The sequence below is a fragment of the Eubalaena glacialis genome, chromosome X (genome assembly GCF_028564815.1).
Source record: "Eubalaena glacialis isolate mEubGla1 chromosome X, mEubGla1.1.hap2.+ XY, whole genome shotgun sequence".
NCBI lineage: Eukaryota > Metazoa > Chordata > Mammalia > Artiodactyla > Balaenidae > Eubalaena > Eubalaena glacialis.
In genome coordinates this window covers 102011230-102034207 of record NC_083736.1, presented here as the reverse complement: position 1 = coordinate 102034207, position 22978 = coordinate 102011230, and the positions used below count along the sequence as shown (strand labels likewise).

The following is a 22978-nucleotide window of genomic DNA, read 5'->3' as shown; positions in this document are numbered from 1 at the left end:
AAAACAGAAATAGAGTTACAGATGTAGAAAACAAACTTACAGTTACCAGAGGGTAAGTGGGGGGAGGGATAAGTTGGGAGATTGGGATTGACATATACACACTACTATATATAAAATAGATAACTAATAAAGTCCTACTGTACAGCACAGGGAACTCTATTCAGTACTCTGTAATGGTCTATATGGGAAAAGAATCTAAAAAAGAGTGGATATATGTATACGTATAACTGATTCACTTTGCTGTACATCTGAAAGTAACACAACATTGTAAATCAACTATACTCCAATAAAAAATTAATTAAAAAAAGAAGTAATGAAGATGTATATGAAAGTGCTCTGTAAGCCATAACGTGGCATGTAGATGTTAGGAGTATCCATATTATGCAGTTCCACATCGAAAAAAGCCCTGCAGCTCTCCTCTAAATTTAGGGGCTTAAATATAAATGGGTACTGTCTCTCAAGGCAACGCTTTCAGGCCCTTAGAGGATTCTGGTAATTCTTTGTAACTATACTTCATCGAATAAACACAAATTTGGGCTAGTCTGTCCCAGGCTCACCAAGGCATCAGCAGCGCTATTGTGATTTCAAGGATGGGTTCTTGACCCAACTCAAAATCCTAAGGACTGTTAGAACAGTGATGGCTGTGGTGAGCCACTCTTAAGTTTTCTTCAAGACACCTAACAGTTAGTGGAGGCCCTTTCCGTGGGGCTTAGGAGCCCTCTGTGGGCGAAAGCAGGTTTCTAAGTCGTCCCTTGTTCCTCCACACACACACCCATCTCCATCCTGCCTTTAAGGGCACCAACGCTTGGTCACTTCATTAGCCGCGACGTAGATTTGGGAGACGCCCGGAAATGATAAGCAGCCTGCTAGGGCATAATTTTCGAGGCCAACTCATCCTGCGTCCCGCGCACCGGCTCAGGACCAGGCCAGGTGCACGCAGAGAGGCCGTCGTGCGGGAGGAGAGGGGGTTGCGGGCTTCCAGCGGGGAAGTCAGAGGGTAGCCGGGGTCTTCAGGCCGCGCGCGAGCGGCGGGGAGCTCCTAGGTGCATCCAGCGCAGAGGGGGTGGAGGGGCGGGAGGAGATGTGCGGTCCCTTTAAGACCCCAACGCTCGCTTAGCCAGAGGAGGGGGGTGCCGTGTGGGCGCTGCGTGATGGGAAAGTCGCCGGCTGAGCCTCACACTTTCTCCCGATTTCTTAACTTTCGGGTCGGGGGAGTGGGGAGAGAGCGGCGGTGCCGGGGCGGAGAAGGGGTGCGGGCTTGCAGCGGCTGCTTGCTCGCGGAATTCCCGCCCGCGCCGAGCGGCCGGCCTCTCGGGCCAAGTGGGGAGCGGGCGGCGGGCGGGCAGGTGGCCCCGGGCCGCCGCGCCCGCGCCTTGGCTCTGCCCCCGGGAGCCGAGCGAGCCGCTGTTCCCTCGTGGTGTGAGGGCGGTGATGTTTTTCCTCCCACCCACTTTTGAGTCCCCCCTCCCCCCTCGCGCGCACTCCAGCTCTCGCCACAACCTGCGAGTCCCCGTCCTCGGAGGAGCGCCCCGGGGAGCTCGGAGCGCTTGCACGCGTGGAAGACGGAGGAGGCCGGTGGCCAGGTCAGTGAGCGGTGTCCGGCGCCCGTTTCCCCTCCCTTCCTTTCCAGCCTTTGCACAGGTGGGCCGTCTTCCCCCAGGGCGCCCAGAACTTCCCCGACCTGCCACCCTAACCCGCTCTCCGCCGCAGCTGCCCGCGGCCCGGCTGGAGGTGGAGCCCAGGGCGCCAGACCAAGGCAGGTCGGAGGGCCCCGGATTCGAACTCACCACTCGCCACTCTCGCTCGACCTGCGTAGTTCCAGGCTCTGGAGCTGCGGGGAGGCCACTTGGGTAGCTAACTAACGGGTTTCTACGGTCCCCTTAGTGATCGCATGTGTCTCAAGCCTTTTGCTGGCTTGCTGAGGTGCCCTGGACCCGTAGGTAGTTCATACGTGCTCAAGTTAACCAGACAGGGCGGACTGGGCGAGAGGCTCCTCTATGCTCCCTCTGGACATCTGCCTCATTTTCCGGCCCGGACCACTGGGCTCTGGGTTGGAGACGCTAGGCTCGGGGAGCAACGCAGTGTTGCCAGAACTTAGGGCCTGGAAAGCCTGCCTTCTGGTCCCTGCCGGCCCTGCCACTAACTTTATGAGAATGGGCAATTGAGTTCTCTGGGCTCCAGGATGCCCATTTTGAAGGTGGAGTTGTTGTGGGGAATAAAATGAAATGATAGATAGCAAAGGTGTTTTGCAAGCCAAATGGCGGGGCATTGTTCTTCAGTCATAGCAGCGATGAAGGCATCTCGACTCAGACCAGAGAGACACCCTGGCCTGAAGCTGCCATTTTTCAGTGACAACCTACCACCAGTGAACCGAGCTTTTCTTGTTGGGTGGTAGACCGGGGAGAGGATTTTAGCTGATGTACACGGGCCTGAGAATCCAGTGTCTTCATACTGTTTGTTGGAAAGAGAATTGCTACACTGGAGGCTGTCCCACAGATGATAGTGAATGTGAGATTGCAAGGGCATTGAAGCCTTTCGGCAGGATTAAAGAAACACTGTGGGTCCTGAAGAGCTGGCCGATGTGCTCATCCCTTAGCCTTCCTTTGGGAACGTCTCTGGTTCTGTTCTACCCAGGAGACCTCTCCTGTGAACCGACAGACCCCTGACACTTGATGGCCCAGATTGCCTTGCAGCCCCAGCCTGGCAAGGAGCCCTTGGTCCCTTTGCTTGATGCAAATGAACTTTGTGAATGCTTGTTTCACGGAGGCACCTTAATGGATACATTCCTTTAGGTTCTGACCTGTTTCTTTTTCTCTTGTAAAGCCCACTCACCCTCTCCCACTCTGCAGTGTTAGTCCCAGAGTTTTGTTTTCTTTGTTGTTTTCTTGTTGGGGCCTGGATGCCCCCAAAATATGTCAATGGCTACATTTCTAAGTAACCTGTAAAAGAGCCAGTGCAAGTTCAACGGCACAACGGCCTGTGTGAAGCAGACAGAGAGTTAATACCGAAATAACTCCAGTTAACTGGGTCAAAGTGTAATTTGAAAAATTAAGGACAGTTTGGCTCTTTGCAAGTGTAAGAGTCGGCATGCTTGCTGAGCAATGCTTGCTGGTGTTTATTGCTGCAGACCCAACAAATGTCTTGAACTGCCCCCCTCCCCCAAAAGAAAAAGTTAAAGCGATAAAGAGAAATTGAACGGAGACCTGGGGAGGGAACTCTTCCAGGTTTATAGCTCTGCACAGAATACAAAGGCAGGACTTAGGATCTTGTAAATCAGAAGTGATTATTTATAAAGAGATTCCTTTTCTGATGTTCTACATCCCAGCCGGGGAGGCCACACAGATGACAGGAACACCAAAAGAGATTAATTGCTCTCTAGTCACCAACTTTTCTCTTTGCTCATACCATTAGTTGAGACCCAAGAAAAGCAAAAAAAATTCTAAGAGCCGTTTTCTTGCCAGCTTGAATTATGAGGCAATGCTACTGTTCACCAAATCACCCAACTATTGTACAAGAAAAACAACCCGGTTGGTTCTTGCATGGGGAGACCCGAAAACCGTGGTTTCAGAAATCCCCCCTGAGACCCATATGCGATTGTGATAAATTGGATTTCAGCGGTTAAAAAAAAAAATCTTTCTCATTTGGAGGCTTGGGGGATAAGCTTATTAAAGTAGGCTCAGGAAGAGCCTCACTGGGATGAGTAGCTGTGTTAAAGCGTTCGTGGAAATGATTTGCTTCAGTGGAACCTGGTAACTCTCAGAGGACAGAGGTAGACATTCCAGTGATTGAAGCTGGGCCAAAAGCTCACAGAGGGGACCAAGACATGAGAACCCAAGTCTTTGGAAGGCTAGGAACATGTCCCAGGAGAACTTATCCTTGTTTAAGGAGCAGGGAGGACGTAGAGAGGCAGACCAGTTCTGCAAATCCTGGCTGATAGCATAACTTATTCTCTATGGACAGTTTTTCTTTGGTTGCATACTTGTAATTTGAAACAATGGATTTTAAATTACCTGGCCAACTTCATAGCATTTAAAGTAAGAGCTGTGGCATCCACATCATGGCCCAAAGACAATTCAGCTCTCCGGAATGATCATCTTGCATTCCATCCAGCTCGCTATACTCAATATTTAGGTTGGACCCTCTGAAAAGATCGTTGAGCTCAGTTCCCATCCAATGTTAACCCCAGATTGAAATGTGGTGTTTCCTGAATTATTTAAATATTTTCAAATCACCCATTGGAAGAGTTTTGCCAACTCTAAAGTCTATGGAAATGACCTGTGTTTGGATATGAGCTATAGCAAACCTTCTGTGTTCTGAGGCTCAAAAGGTTTAAGATTTCCACCCCTTAGACTGGAAATGCATGTCTCCAATTTTTAAGAATTGTAGGTGCTTTTTTGATGGTCTTTTGCATGGTGATGCAATGTGAACACATTACCTGTTTAAGTTTGCCCACTATCCCTTAAAAATGGCCCATTTTAAATTTCCATTTCACAAGGGACTTCATGTGAGAGGAATATGCCTAAACCATTCAGATATTTAAATTGCATCCATTTGCTAATTACATCTATTTTTTCTAACATAAGTACCCAAACTGAAGATCCTTATAGATCTCATAGGAGACACAGGAGAAACATTGATCACTCGTGCCTCATCCCTGAAGGATTAATAATAACGGTAGTCTTGAAGCTAAGATCAGTTAACTTTCATTTCAGAAATTGTTTGGGTCACTGCCTATTATTTTTGTTTGCCAAAATGGCCATTTTGCAAACCCCAGTTTCCCTTTTCTCCCAAAGAAAATCTCTTGAGAAATCAACTTTAATTCCCTTAGAAATGAGGATTTCAAAATTTATTTTTACTTTCCTATGACTTGCCTGCAAGGATTTAGCCTCAGCGTTGGATAGGAATGTATGTTCATCCACTTGAATTTCTCCCCACAGTCTTTGCAAGACAGGAGAGGCAAGTTCTCTTTTCTTAGCAGAAAAACAATGCTTGCACTTATGTAAATTCTCCAGCACTTTTTCCCCAGCAAGTTAGGAGCCTAAGCATCAGAGATCTCCATCAGTTCCAGAGGATCTGTTCTAAGTCTTTTTTTCTGCTTTCTTCCCAACAGCTTGAGTACACAGGGCCCTGAAAGTTTCAAGTTGCCTTTTGCAGTGGCCAGAATGAGAAAAAAGTGGAAGATGGGAGGCATGAGATACATCTTCTCCTTGTTGCTGTTCTTTCTTTTCCTAGAAGGAAGCAAAACAGAGCAAGTAAAACGTAAGTGTCTTGAGTTTAAAAAACAAGATACTTTCTTGTAATTTCTTTGAAAATGTGATTATAATCTGAAGTGATTGTGATTTAGCCCAAATGTGGCCATGCCATTATTCTAAGAGAAGAAAGTGAATGTTACTGGTTTATGCCTGAGTTGGTAAAAGAATGAGAGCTTTGAATCGGGCTAACTAAATTTGGGGCTGTTTTTCTGATTATCATATAGTTTTCATCTCATAGAACACATGACACATTAGCCTATTTTCCTTTTCCTGTTCTAAACTGTACAAATCTCATTCCATTTTATGTAATTCTTGAAATATCTGACAGATGAGCTGGATTTTTTCCCAAATTTCAGACTCTTCAGCAAAGGTTTTCAGTTTGTGAAAAAGAATAACACCGAAAAGAAAAAGAAAAAAAAAAGAAAAAAGTAAAGCAGGCTCTGCCTCTTCCCTTCTGCTGAAAAACGAAGAAGGAAAAAACCTTCACATGAACTGGGTTGAGATGAAAAATCCTTTGAGGAAATTGAGATTCCAGGGACCGTGAGCAAATTGGATGCCATTTATTGAAAGGAACGTCCCCGCAAAGCCAGGGAATATTTCTAGAAAGTCAGCGATCCGTGTGATGGGCTGACACATTGGAGAAAGCAGAGTGGCAGGAAAGGGGGGTAATTAACCCTCCTCGCAGCCACATTTGGGAGATTTACGAGTAACCGTTGACACCTCTGCTCTTGTTAGGAGCTTTCTGTTTGCCTTCGCCCACTGTGAGCCTCACCTTCTTTGGGCCACTTGCAGTCACCTCTGAGGTGGACCCTGGCCCTAAATTTGAAGGAAAAGCCATCGCTCTAGTTCCCCTTTTTGGCTGCATCAAAAGAAGCACAAAGTGGAACTGGTCCAAGAGGGGCATTCTCTGCTCCACTGAACTTATTCATGAGAAGGAACTGTGCAAATATGCTTGGTAGGAGCTGAAACAGCATCTGAAGCCCATCACTTAAACATTTATCTCCTTTATCAGCATAAGTTAAATATATCAGGCATGAGGCTTGCTGACAGGGAGAACAGTGCCAAACCTGTTCCATTGTTACCTGTGTTTCTGCCCCACTACGATTTTCATAGTAAAGTGAGTCTCCTTCCTGGGAGAAATAGTGCTTTTGATTAGGCTTTTAAACTTGAGTAATCCGTGGTGATATCTAGTATGATCGAGGCACAGAAGGAAGTTTAGCAGGACACAGGATCAGCAAGGAAGCTTGGATCAGCCTCTTCTCTTGCAGTCCTCAACCGACCTCCTTCTCCTTCTACTTGAATATGTAGTCGACCTCAGAACCCTCCTCTTCCAGAAGTCCTCCTTGATTTAAGTGGATATGATAGAAAAGTTGTCCATCCATTCTCAGCTAAGCTCACAAGCAGCTGGACTTAAAAATCCTTCCTCTCTTAGGAAGAAACTTCCCTTCTGGACTTATTGGCAGCATGGGGAAGCTTGCAACTGTTAGAAGACCATCTCTTCTGGGAAGCCTTCCATATTCATGAAGAATTGAGGAATACTGTCCATGCAACTTAGAGCTTAACTGACAAACCAAAGAAAAATATGATTGAAAAACGATTGACAGACCGCCAAAACTATCACTCTCTGACATTTCCTACTGCTTATGAGTCTGTCCCAAGCCCCTTTGATAGTCAGTTGGTGTCAAAATGATTATGTAACAGATGGCCTAGGGGACCAGTTCTGGTCTAGTGTTTCAGGCTTATAGTCAGATAATGTGGCTAAGGTCATGGTCATTCCCTGAATGAGCCACTCAGCATCATTCTTTGTGGCCACACCCAAGCTAACCGTCTCGAAGACATGTGCAAAGTTACCTCCACTAAAAGGAAACTCTCAAAGCATATGCCCTAGGTATGTTGCCTTGATACACACACACACACACACACACACACACACACACACACACACACATACACTACATGCACAGAGATTTATATTACAGTTCTAAGAGAAGTTAGAAGCAGTGGGGAATGGTTACATAAATGGTCCATGTAATGTACTATTATGCTACCATTCAAACACTGCTTATTGAAAATTTGATAGCCCGGGAAAATGCTTATATTAACTTATTTTAAAATGTCTTAAATTATAAAATTAATAATACTCATTGTACAAAATGATATGAAAGTATCTGAACTTCATAAAGAACCTGTATCTCTCAACACCTATCCCACTCCCCAGGGATGACCGTTACCAATAGTTTGCTGTGTGTTCTTCCAAACTCTTTTCTCTGTGTGTTATAAAAACATATATACATGTCTGTAGCGTTTTTTCTTTTACAAAAATTGGATATTATATGTATTTTTTTCTGTAACCTGCTTTTATTCAGCAGTGTGTCCAGGACATCCTTCCATGTCAGAACATTGCAGTGTAACAGTACCATATTCTTTCTAATGTCTACATAGTTCCCAATTATATGAGTGTGCCATGGTTTGTTTAACCGGTCCCTATTTGTAGATATTTAGGTTGTTTCCAGTTTTTGCTATTATTATAAGTAAGGCATTAATGGATGCCTTAAGGCACTTAGGCAAGTATTTGTGAGTAACTGTTAGGTCAAAGTGTATGTTCAATTTTAATCTTGGTAAGAACTGTCAAATTTCCTTCAGAAAAAGTTGTATCAATTTATGCTTCCACCATCTTTGTATGCATGTCCATTTCTAATTCCTTCACTGAAAGTATTATTAATCTTTGTATTTTAGGGCCAGTTTAATAGGGGAAATAATATTTCAGTTTTGTTGTGATATTTTCCTATTACTGGAGTATCTTTTCAATTATTTTTAATTCAATTGTATTTCTTCACTGAATTGGCTTTCATTTGGGTGCATGTCTTATTGATTTGCAAAAGCTTATTTATTAACATAACATCAAATGTTTTTATTAACTTTTGTATTTCACATATTATTTTCCCAGTCTGCCATTTGATTTAAACTTTGTATAAGTTGTACTTTCCCATACAGAAGTTTTAAATTTTCTTGTAGTCAGATCTGTCATTCATTTCCTTTATGGCTGCCCTGTGCGGCATGCGGGATCTTAGTTCCCTGACCAGGGATTGAACCCGTGCCCCCTGCAGTGGAAGCGAGGAGTCCTAACCACTGGACCATGAGGGAATTCCCTCCCACTCCATATTCTTGTATTTTCTTCTACTGCTTCCATAATTTGGGGTTTTACCCATAATTCTCTGTTCTATCTGAAATTTATATTCATGCATGGTGTGCAATAGGGAACTAATTTTTTATCTCTGGGTGGTAGGTGCACGACTGTTACTTTTGTTCATTTTTGTACTTCTCTTTATTACAAAGTTTCCACAATTGGCAAATACTTCTTTTACAACAGGTAAAAGTCCTTTAAAGTAAAAGGACATCTTGTTTCCCATATTTCTACCGTCGAGTTCTAGAGAAGGGTATAGGTATGGGAGTGGAAGGAGTAAAAAGAGGTTTTTTTTTTTTTTAATTAAAAAAAAAACTAGAAAAACTTCAGGAAACATGTAAGTGTAAGGTTAATAAAGCTTCCCGTCTCTCTTTGTTCCCTGGTACCATTTTACGCAAGGAAGCCAAGGTTTTTGATTTTTCACGGGCTGGTTCGAGTGTAAGTTTCTAGGTCAAGGCAGATGCTCTGTAGCCTGTTTGCTCTCCTGTTTTAGGCATCGGGGTGGAATGAGGGGGGATGCTGTTATGGTCAAAGATGCTCACTCAATTGGTGTAGAATCTGAGGAGGTCTGGAGAAAATGCTTTAATTGCAGAAAGCTGTTTGCACAAGGAAAAGTAGAAGTGGGTGCTACCACTTGCTAGTAGCTAATTAGCCAGAATTCCCTTGCTCTCACAGGAGGGAAAACAGGTTCAGGAACCCAGGAAATACTGACGGTGCATCACAGTGGATGAATGAGCCATTTATGGCTTATATAAAAGTTTGTTACTGTCCAGAAGCAGCAAGGTTTGAGGTCTTTAGCCGGGATAAGGTCTTTGTGTAACTCCATTATGCTCTGTTGTTAAAGTTGTAGTCAAAAGAGGCCAGGAAGCTCTTTTGAAGTTCAAAGAAGCATAACATTCAGTGCTTAATATTCATGCAAATATAGGACAAACAGGCTGAAGGGTTTGCCTCTTTTGGCAATTCTGACTTAGGTAATGAACTATTGATCAAAGTGAGGTAGAAGAATTGAGTTGTTAAGAATATTCAATTACGTATTTCAAATGGACCAGCCTGTGCCAAGGCTGGCAGTCGTCCTGGGGAGAGAAATTGTTCGTGTATTTCATGGCGTCCATTCCTGCTTTATAAGGTGAGTTAGCTGGATCTTCCAAGGGACTAGATTCTCATTCATTTTTCTCCTCAGGAGAAAAGCTTCCAACATTTGTATTTGCTTGAAAATGGGCCTCTGAACTTCCCAGGAAGGGCGAGGCCCCACAAGAGTGAAGGGAAGGAAGAGGATACTTGGGTCCATGGGGACCATGGCCTTATGGAGCCTACCCAGCCTCTTTATTGTGAAAGCCAACCAGAAAGGCTTGAGTTTTCCACCTCTAGATTCTCACTTGGACGTTCGAGGTGATTTTTTGACAAGAGAAAGAAGCTAGCAGAAGAGTAGACCCGTTGACATCTTAGGGGTTTAAAGAGATGGAAGGAGAATAGATGAAGAATACCTTAAAATTAGACAGCTTAATGCTTTTCAAAGTATGTTCATAATTATTTTTTATATTGGGGGGGGGGACCAGTGGGGTTGGGTATGGAAGCTCTGGAGTCCACGTAGATCCAAACCCCAGCTCCATGACTTTCTTACTTCCCTTGGGAACGTTGCTTAATCTTTCCAGCTTTAGTGGTCTTATCAGTACAGTTGGGGAAATAATAGCGCATTGACCGTCAACATGGTCATTTGAAGAACTGGTGAGACTGCTCACACGGAGTGCTTTGCGACAGTGGCTGGCACACAGTCTTGAAAAAGTGGTAGCGATTCAAGTAACTCTTTTGCAAGCCAAATGATATGATCCCCTTAATTTTCAGATGAGAAACTTGAAACCCAGTGAGGTCAAGTGACTTTGTACAAGGCCAGACAGCAAGTCCAAGGCAGCGCCAGAATGAAAACCCAGGTCTCCAAATTCAGTGTTCTGTTCACTACACCGGTTTGTGTCTAGCAGTTCTCTGAGGAAGCCAGTGCATTCTCTTGAATAGAAGCCCAGTCCTTTGCACATGGCCGCCACTTAACACATGAGATGAACCGAGTAAATGAATAAAGAACTCTGTAACCAGAATTCCTAAGAGAGGCAGTATACTTTTGGGGAGTTCAAAGACAGAGACTAGGGCTAAAGTTATTCTGGAACCTAAATAAGCTAAGCCAAAGGAAATTTGTGAGGAAGGTTAAAAATATGTGCCTTTATGTCCACGCGTCTTAGATTTCCCTGACTTCTCAGTAGGATTGGAATGTCCTCATAGTCTAATGGCGAGTGGACAGTGCTTTAAGTCAGGGGACCTGGTTTCTGGTCAGTTCTGTTGCTTGCTGTGTGGTATTGGTTGAGTCATTCATGCTCTCTCTGAACTAAAGATTCTCTACTCTCTAACTGAGAGGAATTCTTGCTTTCTGGACAGCACACTAAAGGATGCCGGAATAGGGGTTGGGGAGGTGGGACAAGGGAAACCAAGGCTCTGGTTTTAGATACTTGGAGCACACCCGGACTTTTATCATTGACACAAGATTATTGCAAAGAGTATTTTATTCATTTAAGATTTATAGCCTGCCTACTTCTAAAAAGATTAGATACAGGTTATATATGAAAGAATAGTTGCAAGATGACTTTTTAAAAGATGAAAAAAAAAATGGAGGCAATCTGAGGAAAGTAGAAAGGGTAGATGTTCTGAACACCTGCTTTGGTACATTATTCACATTCTAAATTGGCTTATGATTCCTGAAAAGATAAAAAGAGAAACTTTCCATTGGTGGGCAAGAGAAAACTGCAGTTTCATCTATAGAGATTTATTTCCCACCTCCCACTTACTCAAACAGTATTAATGATGGGATGTTTGCATGAAGCACATTCTGGGTGGTACAAAGACACCAACTGCAACCTTAATTTCATAGAAGAGAGAAGAATTGTGTTCGGCATTTCTTTATTAACCCTCTGTAAAGGAAGAGGGCAAGTATTAAATTTTAACTCAGTAAAAGTCTTTCTGTAAGTGCTAAGGAAAAGTGGTCCAGATATTTTAACTTCGGATGATATAAGTTAATTGAAGGCTAGAACATGTAAATGTTATACAAATGGTTGTTTAATATGTCTAGTAGACTGGATTGTCAATTATCAGATGCCCTAAGCAAAGTTTATATTAACGTGATTTTTTCTATTTAAAAACAGATGCTCATTTAAAAAAAAATATATACCTGAGGCAACTCTTTATTTATTTGTTTTTGGCTGTTGGGTCTTTGTTGCTGCACGTGGGCTTTCTCTGGTTGTGGCGAGCAGGGGCTACTCTTCCTTGCGGGGCGCGGCCTTCTCATTGCGGTGGCTTCTCTTGTTGTGGAGCACAGGCTCTAGGCGCGCGGGCTTCAGTAGTTGTGGTGCGTGGCCTTCAGTAGTTTTGGCTCGCGGGCTCTAGAGCACAGGCTCAGTAGTTGTGGCATACGGGCTTAGCTGCTCCACGGCATGTGCGATCTTCCCGGACCAGGGCTCGAACCCGTGTTCCCTGCATTGGCAGGCAGATTCTTAAACATGGCACCACCAGGGAAGGCCCATATGCTCATTTTTTAACATTCAGAAGTACATAAAAGTATTAGGAAAACAAAAGTCATTGGTAATCTCAACATTTACGTTAATCATGGTTAATTGGCATATAGACTTCTAGTCTTTTTTTCTATGCTCAGCTGTACATACATATTATTTTATAAAAATGAAGCACTATCTTGTAGTGAATTTGGTTTATTATGCCAATTAATGACTGATTCTCTAAAATGCACCTGTAGTGGAGATATAACTCATGTTGTCTAAAGCGAAAGCTGAATATTTTAGATGCCAGTTGCAGAACATGCAAAATCGATTCTGTTGTGAAAAGTTCAAGAGCACAACTTGAATTCTTGACCAAGCAGAAAGTAAACCCCTTTTAACAGAGACTTGTGCAGCTGAGGTGCTGATAGAAAAAACAATTTGTTTTTTTCGAAGAAGAGCTTTGATTTTTGCCCAAAGCCCTATGCCAGATGACAAGTAAGAGATGATTTTAGCCGGAAAAATTATTCAGATCAGGTTTCACCAGCTGAACAGCCTTTCTGTAAAAGGATCTCCCATGGCCTCATAGTAAAGACTAATGAGAATACCATCAAGTCCCAGTTATCCATGTTAATGGGAGATAGAAGGGCACAATGAATTGAAATTTCATGGAAAATCTCCATTTCTCAACTTAGCCAATAATGTCGCCTTGTTCAACTGTCAAACCTCTTTGAAATATGGACCCTTTTCTTCTCACTGAGTCTGCCCACCTGCTAATAGAAAAGCTAGTAGAAAAGGCTGGTAGTGGGAAGGCCATGCTGTGCATAGGCCACTCAATATATATTAAGTTGAATTGATTTTGGACGAATGAGCCAACAAATAGGAATAAGATAATTAACCCCCAGATAAAGAAGAATAAGCTGTATACTCAAAGTGAAGAACTTGGCTTTTTCCTGGCTTTCCTTTTTCATTGGCTTCCACAGCCTGGACATGAAGTCTTAAAGCCCTGAGGAAATCTGACTGAGACTTCAATTCTAGAAACCCAATTTCCAGAGAAATAGAACCCTTTTTTTCTGTAGTAACTACTACATCCTGCCCTTCCTCCATTCTGCTTCAAGTTTGATGAATGACAGAAGGAAAGTACTTGGGCTTTTAATTTTTCCTTCACTATTATAGTAGTCTTTTTTAAAAAAAATAAATTCTTAAGGAATTTGTTTACTTGATTTGTCCTCTCATATAATGAACAGCAAAGATTCATCTCTCCCTTTCTACTGACTGTATGTGTTATAATAAAATAAATATTATTGTAATACTTACATGATGATGAGTCTACGGTAATAGCTCTTATCGAATAGCTCGTGGGAATATTTTCTTGCCTTTAGACTGGTGATGAAGTTATTGACCTTTTGACCTAGTCCTGGGTGCTAGACAGTAATGATTGGGCAAAACATTGATGGCATAGTGGCACATCTCTGTTGTTTACTTTTTGTCATCATTGTTTCTGTTAACAGGGGCCCCTAAAGTAGCAGGGATTGCCACTTTTAATTAGGGCCAGCTGAACCATTTGAAAAATAGCTATGATGATGCAGGTTGAAGGTCCATCTCAAATGTTAGTTGGAATTCCTTTGGGATCAAGTTCTACTCAACAGATACCATGAGTTAGTGGTAAGTCGTGAATTCTCCAGCTGGTATCTCTCAGGTACTGGCAAGTGATAAGCTTACTTTTCTTGCCTATATCTCCTAGAAGTTGGCGAGGCATCATTGTTTCAATAAAATCAACGCACTTGTGCTTCTTGTACAAGATGATATACTGGAACTTTAGGTGTGGTCAGTGATGCTGTGTAACTCATGAAATTCACTCCTTGGTGACGGCAAAAAGTTTTTAAAAGTTCAGACTTATAAGTATGTGCTGAAATGGACTTTATCGTAGTTTATGAAAATTGATCATTGTTCGGTGTACTCATGGAGAGATCAGCTATAATTGTGCTAACCGCTCAATCTTGGACAGCCATGGTAAAAAAATGTCTTAAAGATTATATGTAATGAATGTAATTGCTATGTAATTGAAAAAAAATCAGTGTCAGTAATTACAGAAGCATTGTTTAATAGCACTAGTGACGTTACTGTTTAGCTCCTTGTCTCTGCCTTCAGTTCCTGAATTTGCTCCTTCCAGGAATAAGTGGATTTCTGTCTGGGGCATAATTGGCAAAATCCCATGTTTCTGAGGTAATAGGACCAAGGTACTTGATGAAGACCATTATATTTGCATTTATGGTCGGGTTTCTCTCCAAAGTTAGTGTTTGAGTAAGGTATTTTCATCCTCAAGATGCATAGCTTGTAAGACACTAGTATCGTAATATGAGATAAATGCCATGTGAGTATTATGAGGAAAGTGCTGATAGGTATAAAGAGAATGAAAAAGAACCTTTAGCTGGGGTACTCTTGTCTTCCCAACTAGATTTCATAGCCTTTGAAAGCATGGGCACTATTTCATACTTTATGATTTATCATTGAGATGGATACCAAAAAAATGCAAAATGAAGTCTGCCAGCTGTACCATCTCATATAATCTATTTGAGCATGACTTGACTTCACTACAGACAACACCTGATTCTTTAAAAGGTGAGCAAAGCTGTGTCTCAAAGGTAGGGTGGAAGGGTATTTTGAGAAAAAGTTAGGCAAGAATGTGTGGAAGCCCATTATTTTTCAAGTTCTAAAAGTGGATGACACGCACCTTACAACCATGTAGCAGGGCAGGCAAAATGCTATAGTGGTTCCAATCCTTGGCTCTGAGGCCAGACTATTTAGGTTTGAATTCCAGCTCCATACATTGACTAGTCATGTCAACTTAAGCAAGTTACCAAACCTCCCTGTGCCTCAGATTCCACATCTGTAAAATGGGGCTAATAATGTGATCTACCTTGTAGGGTTGTGGTGAGAATTTAGTGAATTTATGGATGTAAAACCCTTAGAACAGAGCCTGGCTCATAGGAAGTGTTCAACAAATTTTGTTGTTGTTTTTGTTATTACTATTATCATCATTCTCATCTGGCTCTATGTTTTTCAGGACCTGGTTCCTTGGCTCCTTTTTACATTTATCATCTACTTCCTTAGCCTTTGAGCCAAATTTGGAGCAGGAAAATTTAGATCACTCAGTTTCACACATTGTCTAGCAATACTCTTTAGAGGCTGAATTTGGGACAAACAGAATCTATTGGTTGAAGCAAGTTATTTGAATTATCTGTGGTTTTCATGAATAGTGGTGAGCTCAGGTATACTGAAAGGATCCATTTAATAGTGTCCATGAAATAACCTGTCTTAAAGATATTTCAGAGAAATGATAGCAACTTGCTTAAAAGGTATATGTAAAGAATACCCTCCTTGTGGCATCGCTGTATACTGTTCCTTTGGAAACAGACTTTCCTGCAAGTTAGAATCTTTAACAATTTGGATGTGAGTATTAAAAATATGTAAATGCACTTGAAACCCATTTTTTGATAGCATGTCTTATTTTAGTGCTTGCTTAATCTTTCAGGGGTCCTTATCTTTTATTATCCCATTTCTTTTTCGTCAAGAAAGGAATAAATCACACAGCCATGTAGATCACATCGCTGATAATGAAAGCTCATCCAATTTCATATTTTAGTAGGTAGATCTGATGTCAACTTCTGAGTGAGCTAATTATTTCTGACAGAATAATCCAGAATCAAATACACAATACACAAGCTTCCATCTTAATTTGCGATGCGGATTTAAATCGACAAAGTAATTTCTAGCTTACCTCCATCCAAGGTAAGTGGCTGAAGAACCATACAAGTAAGACAATTTATGCTAGCCTAATAATGCCACTTAAGTAGGCTCCTTCATGGATTTGCTTCTAAGTATATACTCAGATTCTTTTTGAAATGTCTAGATAAGTTGTATATATGAAATACAAATAACTTAGGTGTTTGTCATTTAGATTATAAATTTATTATAGAGAAACAGTCATTCTCCTCTCACCAACATGTGGAAGTTTGCAAAAGGTGCCTCATTTAGATGTTTGTTTTGGGAAATTCGTGATTGTCTCTCCTCAGTTAAAGATGCAGGGATTGTTAAAAATCTTTCCTACTCCATTCTAGAACACCATGGAGCAGAAGTCTAATTTGTGTGTGTACCAAGAAAATTGTATTCCTAAGACTTGGCTGAAAAATATACAAGTTATGTCTACAAAGTAATTTTGATTTTTCTGAGTTCTTTTAATTAATAAATGGCTTTGAGCACTTGCATTTAGTCCAGGAATATAGCTTAATATAACAATATTAATAATAATAATGGTAATATCATAAAAGGGGAAATAAAAATAGTTACTAGAAATGAATATGTATTCAACCTTCCTGATAAAGAAAAAAAGAAATATTGTTTCCACTTCCCTCACCAAATTTGCAAAGTTTTAAGCAATTAAAATATCCTGTGTTGGACATTTTGACACACTGCAATTGGAAAATAAATTAGTGTAGCTTCTCTGGAAGGCAGCTTGACAATGTAGATCAGGAGTTTAAAAGCATTGAAAACCTTTGACCCAATAAATCTACTTCTAAGGATTTATATTAAGAAAATAACCAGTATTGCATACACTGGTTTATATCCAAGAATATATATATTTTTAATTTATTTATATTTTGGCCACACCGCATGGCATGTGGGATCTTAGTTCCCTGACCAGGGATCGAACCCGGGCCCCCTGCAGTGGAAGTGCAGAGCCTTAACCACTGGACTGCCAGGGAAGTCCTTATATACGAGGATATGTTTCATGGAATTTTTTTAAAAAGAAAGAGAAGGAAACAATTAGATATTCTCCACTAACACAGTTGAACCATAATTTCTTAACCCATCCCCTATTTAGGGGTTAAGAAATAGGGGATGGGTTAAGAAATTATGGTTCAACTGTGTTAGTGGAGAATCATGTTACTAGGCATGTGGTATGGGGGAAATATTTAATGGCACAAAAACGTCCACAATGTGTTAATTTTAGAATGTAGTTTACAAAATGTATTGGGTTGGCCAAATAGTTTGTTCAGGTTTTCCCATAATGGGAAAACTGTAATGGGAAAACGGAACGAACTTTTTGGCCAACCCAATATATTGTATATGCTGTTAATTTTATAATAAAAAACTTTATACACCTTTACGCACAGAAAAGAGACTAGAGACTAGAAAGAACTTCCAGTTTTTGGTCTGACATGTAAAGAGCTTCGAAGTTGTCACTCCCATAAGCAAAAAGCTTAAGGAAGTGAAAATCAACAACTCCTCTTAAATGAATCAGAAAACTGAGGTCACAGGGCAAACTGCCTTGTGTTTTTTACTCTGAAAACTGGAAAGACAGGCTAATACAGTTACCACTGATGGATCCTGGTAGGAGCACTTAGCAGGTAATTGACTAATTGCTGGCAAAGGAGCATGTTCTAGCTTCGGAGAGAAAAACTCTTTCTTCATGAGTTTTACTTCCAGGATCCCCACCAGGTTCTCAGGTTTGGTGAAAAATTCCTAACTGTTTCAGGTAGAGGAGGGAAAAGGTAACCATTTTGAAATAAGCCCAGAGCTCTTTGTTCTCCATAACTAAGGCCTGGCCTCAAGGGAAGTGATTTTACCAGAGCCTAACTGATTTTTTTTTAATAAATTTATTTATTTATTTATTTTTATTTTTTTTTTGACTGTGTTGGGTCTTTGTTGCTGCACGGGGGCTTTCTCTATCTGCGGCAAGCGGGGGCTACTCTTTGTTCTGGTGCATGGGCTTCTCCTTGCAGTGGCTTCTCTTGTTGCAGAGCATGGGCTCTAGGCACATGGGCTTCAGTAGTTGTGGCATGTGGGCTCAGTAGTTGTGTCTCGTGGGCTCTAGAGCACAGGCTCAGTAGTTGTGGTGCACAGGCTTAGTTGCTCCGTGGCATGTGGGATCTTCCCAGCCCAGGGCTTGAACCCATGTCCCCTGCATTGGCAGGCGGATTCTTAATCACTGCGCCACCAGCGAAGTCCCTGATTTGGGTTTTATCAGAGCCTAACCAACCTGGAAGAAGGAATATATACCCAACTCCACTAACTGTCCTGTCTCACCTACATTGATGGGGAGGAGCAAAGTTAATTAGCACTTTTGAAGGTCACAGCTCAGGGACATGGATCACTAAAAGACTGAGAGCTAATTATACAATTATAGAACACTTCTCCTTCCCCCACAATTTACTACCACATCAGTTGGAGTCCTGTATAATAACAGGAGATTGAAAGGACTGCAAGCCTTAGACACTATTTAAGAAGGAGAACTAGGGAATCCCAAAAACAGTGGGGGGGGGGGGATAAACAAAGACACTAGGCAAATTTTAGCCTCTGACACCATGGCTACAAAAAAACAGTAAAATTAGCCTAACTCCTGACTAGATTAACATAGAATCTCACACTAATGCTCTACTTACCTCAGTTACTTTTCCCCAGTACATCGTGTCTGACTTGCAACAAAAAATTACGAGCCATGCTAAAAGACAAAAAAATCAATCTGAAGAGAAAAATCAAGCATCAGAACCAGGCTCAGATATGGCAGATATTTTGAAATTATCAGGCTTGGAATTTAAAATAAATAAGATTAAGGTACTAAGAACTCTAATGAAAGAAGTAGGCAAAATGTAAGAGTACATGGGCAATGTAAAGAGAGAGATGAAAACTCTAAGAAACAATCAAAAGGAAATATGAGAAATCAAAAACACTGTAACAGAAATGAAGAATTCTTTTGATGAGCTCATCAGTACACTGGCCATGATTGAAGAAAGAATCAGTGAGCTAAAGATATGCCAAGAGAAACTTCCCAAGCTGAAAAAAAAAATTTAAAAAATTCAACAGAATAGTCAAGAACTGTGGGAAAATTACAAAAGGTGTAACGTGTATGTAACAGGAATACCAGAAGGAGAGGAGAAAGGAGCAAAAGAAATATTTGAAGTAATAATGGCTGAGAATTTTCCAAAAGCAATGACAAACAGCAAAGCACAGATCCAGGGAGCTCAGAGAACACAAAGCAAGATAAATATGAGAAAACCTACACCTAGGCATATCATACTTAAACTACAGAAAATCAAAGACAAGGAGAACATCTTGAAAGATGCCAGAGAATTTATGTCATAGAGTGTTCTGCCTTTGTTTCCCTCTAAGAGTTTTATAGTGTCTGGCCTTACATTTAGATCTTTAATCCATTTTGAGTTTATTTTTGTGTATGGTGTTAGGGAGTGTTCTAATTTCATTCTTTTACATGTAGTTGTCCAGTTTTCCCATCACCACTTATTGAAGAGGCTGTCTTTTCTCCATTGTATATTCTTGCCTCCTTTATCAAAAATAAGGGGACCATATGTGCGTGGGTTTATCTCTGGGCTTTCTATCCTGTTCCATTGGTCTATATTTCTGTTTTTGTTCCAGTACCATACTGTCTTGATGACTGTAGCTTTGTAGTATAGTCTGAAGTCCGGGAACCTGATTCCTCCAGCTCCGTTTTTCTTTCTCAAGATTGCTTTGGCTATTCGGGGTCTTTTGTGTTTCCATACAAATTGTGAAATTTTTGGTTCTAGTTCTGAGAAAAATGCCATTGGTAGTTTGATAGGGATTGCGTTGAATCTGTAGGTTGCTTTGGGTAGTATAGTCATTTTCACAATGTTGATTCTTCCAATCCAAGAGCATGGTATATCTCTCCATCTGTTTGTATCATCTTTAATTTCTTTCATCAGTGTCTTATAATTTTCTGCATACAGGTCTTTTGTCTCCTTAGGTAGGTTTATTTCTAGGTATTGTATTCTTTTTGTTGCAGTGGTAAATGGGAGTGTTTCCTTAATTTCTCTTTCAGATTTTTCATCATTCGTGTATAGGAATGCAAGAGATTTCTGTGCATTAATTTTGTATCCTGCTACTTTACCAAATTCATTGATTAGCTCTAGTAGTTTTCTGGTAGCATCTTTAGGATTCTCTATATGTATTATCATGTCATTTGCAAACAGTGACAGCTTTACTTCTTCTTTTCCAATTTGGATTCCTTTTATTTCTTTTTCTTCCCTGATTGCTGTGGCTAAAACGTCTAAAACTGTAGAAAACTATAGACCCAACACAGCAATAAATAAGTAAGTAAGTAAGTAAATAAATAAATAAATAATAAATCGTTGAAAGAAAAAATCCACCAACCTAGAATTCTGTATCCAGCAAAACTGTCCTTCAAAAGTGTATGAGAAATACAGATTTTCTCAGACAAACAGAAATTGAAGGAAATTTTCACCAATCAACTTGCCTTGCAAGAAATGTTAAAAGAAATTCTTCAGGAAAAAGGAAAATAATATACGTTAGAAACTCAGATCTATATAAAGAAAGGAAGAGCGTTAGAGAAGGAATAAATGAAGGTAAGAAAAAATCTTTTATTTTTCTTATTCTTAATTCATCTAACAGAATAAAGTTTGTTCAAAATAATAATAGCAACAGTGTACTGAGTGATTATAGTTGATGGAAATGTGAAATGAATGACAACGATTTTATAAAGAATGGGAGAGAGGAATTGGGAATACTCTACTATAAAGTACCTGCAGTAGCTGTGAAGCAGTATAGTGTTATTTGGAAGTGGATTTAGATTAGTGTAAATGTGTACTGTAAACTCTAGGACTACTACTAAATTTAAAAAATAAGTATTATTGATACGCTAAGAGAAGAGAGAAAATGGAATAATAGAAAATACTCAAATAAAGCCAGAGAAAGCAGGAAAAGCGTGGAATACACACACACACAAAGAAAAAAAAATCAAGGGAAATGAATAGAAAATAATTACAAATATGGTCAGTTTTAATCCAACTGTATCAATAATCACTTTAAATGTGAATGGTCTACATACACCAATTAAAAGACAGACTATCAAAGTGGATTATAAAAAAACAAGACCCAACTATATGTTGTCTACAAGAAACACACTTTAAATGTAAAGATATATATAGATTAAAAGTAAAGGGATGGAAAAAGATATAGCATGCTAACACATACTAATCAAAAGAAAGTGGGAGTAACTATATTACTTTCAGACAAAGTAGACTTCAGAGCAAGGAAAATTATGTGTATACCTAACAGAGCATTAAAATATGTGACGCAAAAACTGACACAACTGCAAGAAGATACAGACAAATCCACTATTATAATTAGAAACTTTTACACCCCTCTATTAGTAATTAACAGGATCCAGCAGGCAGAAAATCAGTAATGGTATAGTTAAACTGAACCACACCATCAATCAACTGGATCTAATTGTCATCTACAGAGTATTTCATCCAACAACGGTAGAATACATATTCTTCTCAAGCTCACATGAAACATTCACCAAAATAGACCACATTCATGGGTCATAAAACACACCTTAACAAATTTATAAGAATATAAATTATACAAAGTATGCTCTCAGAACACACTGGAATTAAACTAAAAATCAGTAACAGGAAGATACCTGTAAAATCTCAAAATATTTAGAGATTAAACAATATACTTCCAAATAGCACATAGGTCAAAGAAGTCTCAAGTGAAGTTTCAAAATATTTTGTATTATATGAAAATAAAAATATAATTCATAAAAATTCATGGGATATAGTGAAAGCAGTGCTTAGAGGGAAATTTATAGCATAGAATTAATATATTAGGGAAAAAGAAGACCTAATGTCAATAATCTAAGCTTCCACCTTAGAAAACTAGAAAAAGAAGAGCAAATCAAACCCAAAGTAAGCAGAAGAAAAGAAATTTTAAAAAATTAAAGCAGAAATCAATGAAAGTGAACCAGGAAAACAATAGAGAAAAATCAATGAAACCAAAAACTGGTTCTTTGAAAAGCCACCACACTCCCAGGTATTATGCAAATGAGTTGAAAACTTATGCCACACAGAAACCTGCACACAAGTGTTTTTAGCAGCTTTATTCACAATTTCCAAAAATTGGAAGCAACCGAGATGTCCTTCAACAGGTGAATTGAGAAACAAGCTGTACATCCATACAATGGAATATTATTCAATGATAAATGAGCTGTCAAGCCATGAAAAGACTTAGAGGAATCTTAAATGCATATTGCTAAGTGAAAGAAGCCAGTCTAAAAAGACTGCATACCCTATGATTCCAACTATATGACATCTTGGAAAAGACAAAACTATAGAGACAGTAAAAAGTCAGTGGTTTTCGGGAGTTGTGGGAGTGGAGTGGGGGAAAGATGAATAGGCAGAGTAGGAGATATTTAGGGCAGTGAAACTATTCTGTATGATACTATAATGGTGGATATATGTCATTATACATTTGTCATAACACATAGAACTATGCAAAGAGTGAGTTCTCATGTAAACTATGTACTTTAATATTAATATATCAGTATCGGTTCATTAATTGTAACAAATGTACCACACTAATGCAAGACGTTAATGCCAGGAAAAAGTGGGGGTGAGGTGAAGAGGGTCTATATGGGAACTTTGCATACTTTCTACTCAGTTTTTTGGTAAGCCTCTGTTGAAAATCAATAGACCCATAAGTGTGGGTCCTTGTCTGTGTTTTGACTCTCCATCCTATTCCATTGGCATATTGGTCTAACCTTTTTCCAGCACCACACTATCTTGAAAACTATAGTTTTATATTGCCTTGAAATCACATAGTGTGTGTCTTCCAACATCTTTCTTTTTCAAAATTGTTTTGGCTATGCTGCTTCCTTTGCCTTTCTTTAGAAGATGTAGGACTATTCAGATTATCTATCTTTCCTTGAGTAAGCTTTGGTAATTGTGTCTTTCAAATAATTCATCTATTTCATCTAAGATGTTAACTGGTGTAAAATTATTCATAATATCTCCCTTTTATCCTTTTAATATCTGTAGCATCTATAATAAAAACCTCTCTTTTGTCCCTATATTAGTAATTTGCATCTTCTCTCTTTTTATCTTTGTTAGTCTTGCTAGAAGTTTATCAATTTTATTGATTGTCTTAGAGAACCAGGTTTTGGTTTCATTCAT

General features: G+C 40.0%; 1 protein-coding gene across 6 annotated transcripts in view; it reads left to right on the top strand.

The window, feature by feature from the left end:
- The first annotated feature begins 1158 nt into the window (after positions 1 to 1158).
- The window catches only part of CHRDL1 (chordin like 1), a 112315-nt gene continuing 90495 nt past the window's right edge, over positions 1159 to 22978 (top strand). For 5 of the 6 annotated variants that reach the window (XM_061177665.1, XM_061177662.1, XM_061177660.1 and 2 more), the window contains exons 1-2: positions 1215 to 1583; positions 5111 to 5259. In XM_061177665.1, coding sequence (XP_061033648.1) covers positions 1432 to 1583; positions 5111 to 5259 — 301 coding nt within the window. In that variant the 5' untranslated portion in view covers positions 1215 to 1431. Of the gene's footprint in view, positions 1584 to 5110; positions 5260 to 22978 lie in introns of all 6 variants that reach the window. The other variant, XM_061177666.1, reaches the window with a different exon arrangement.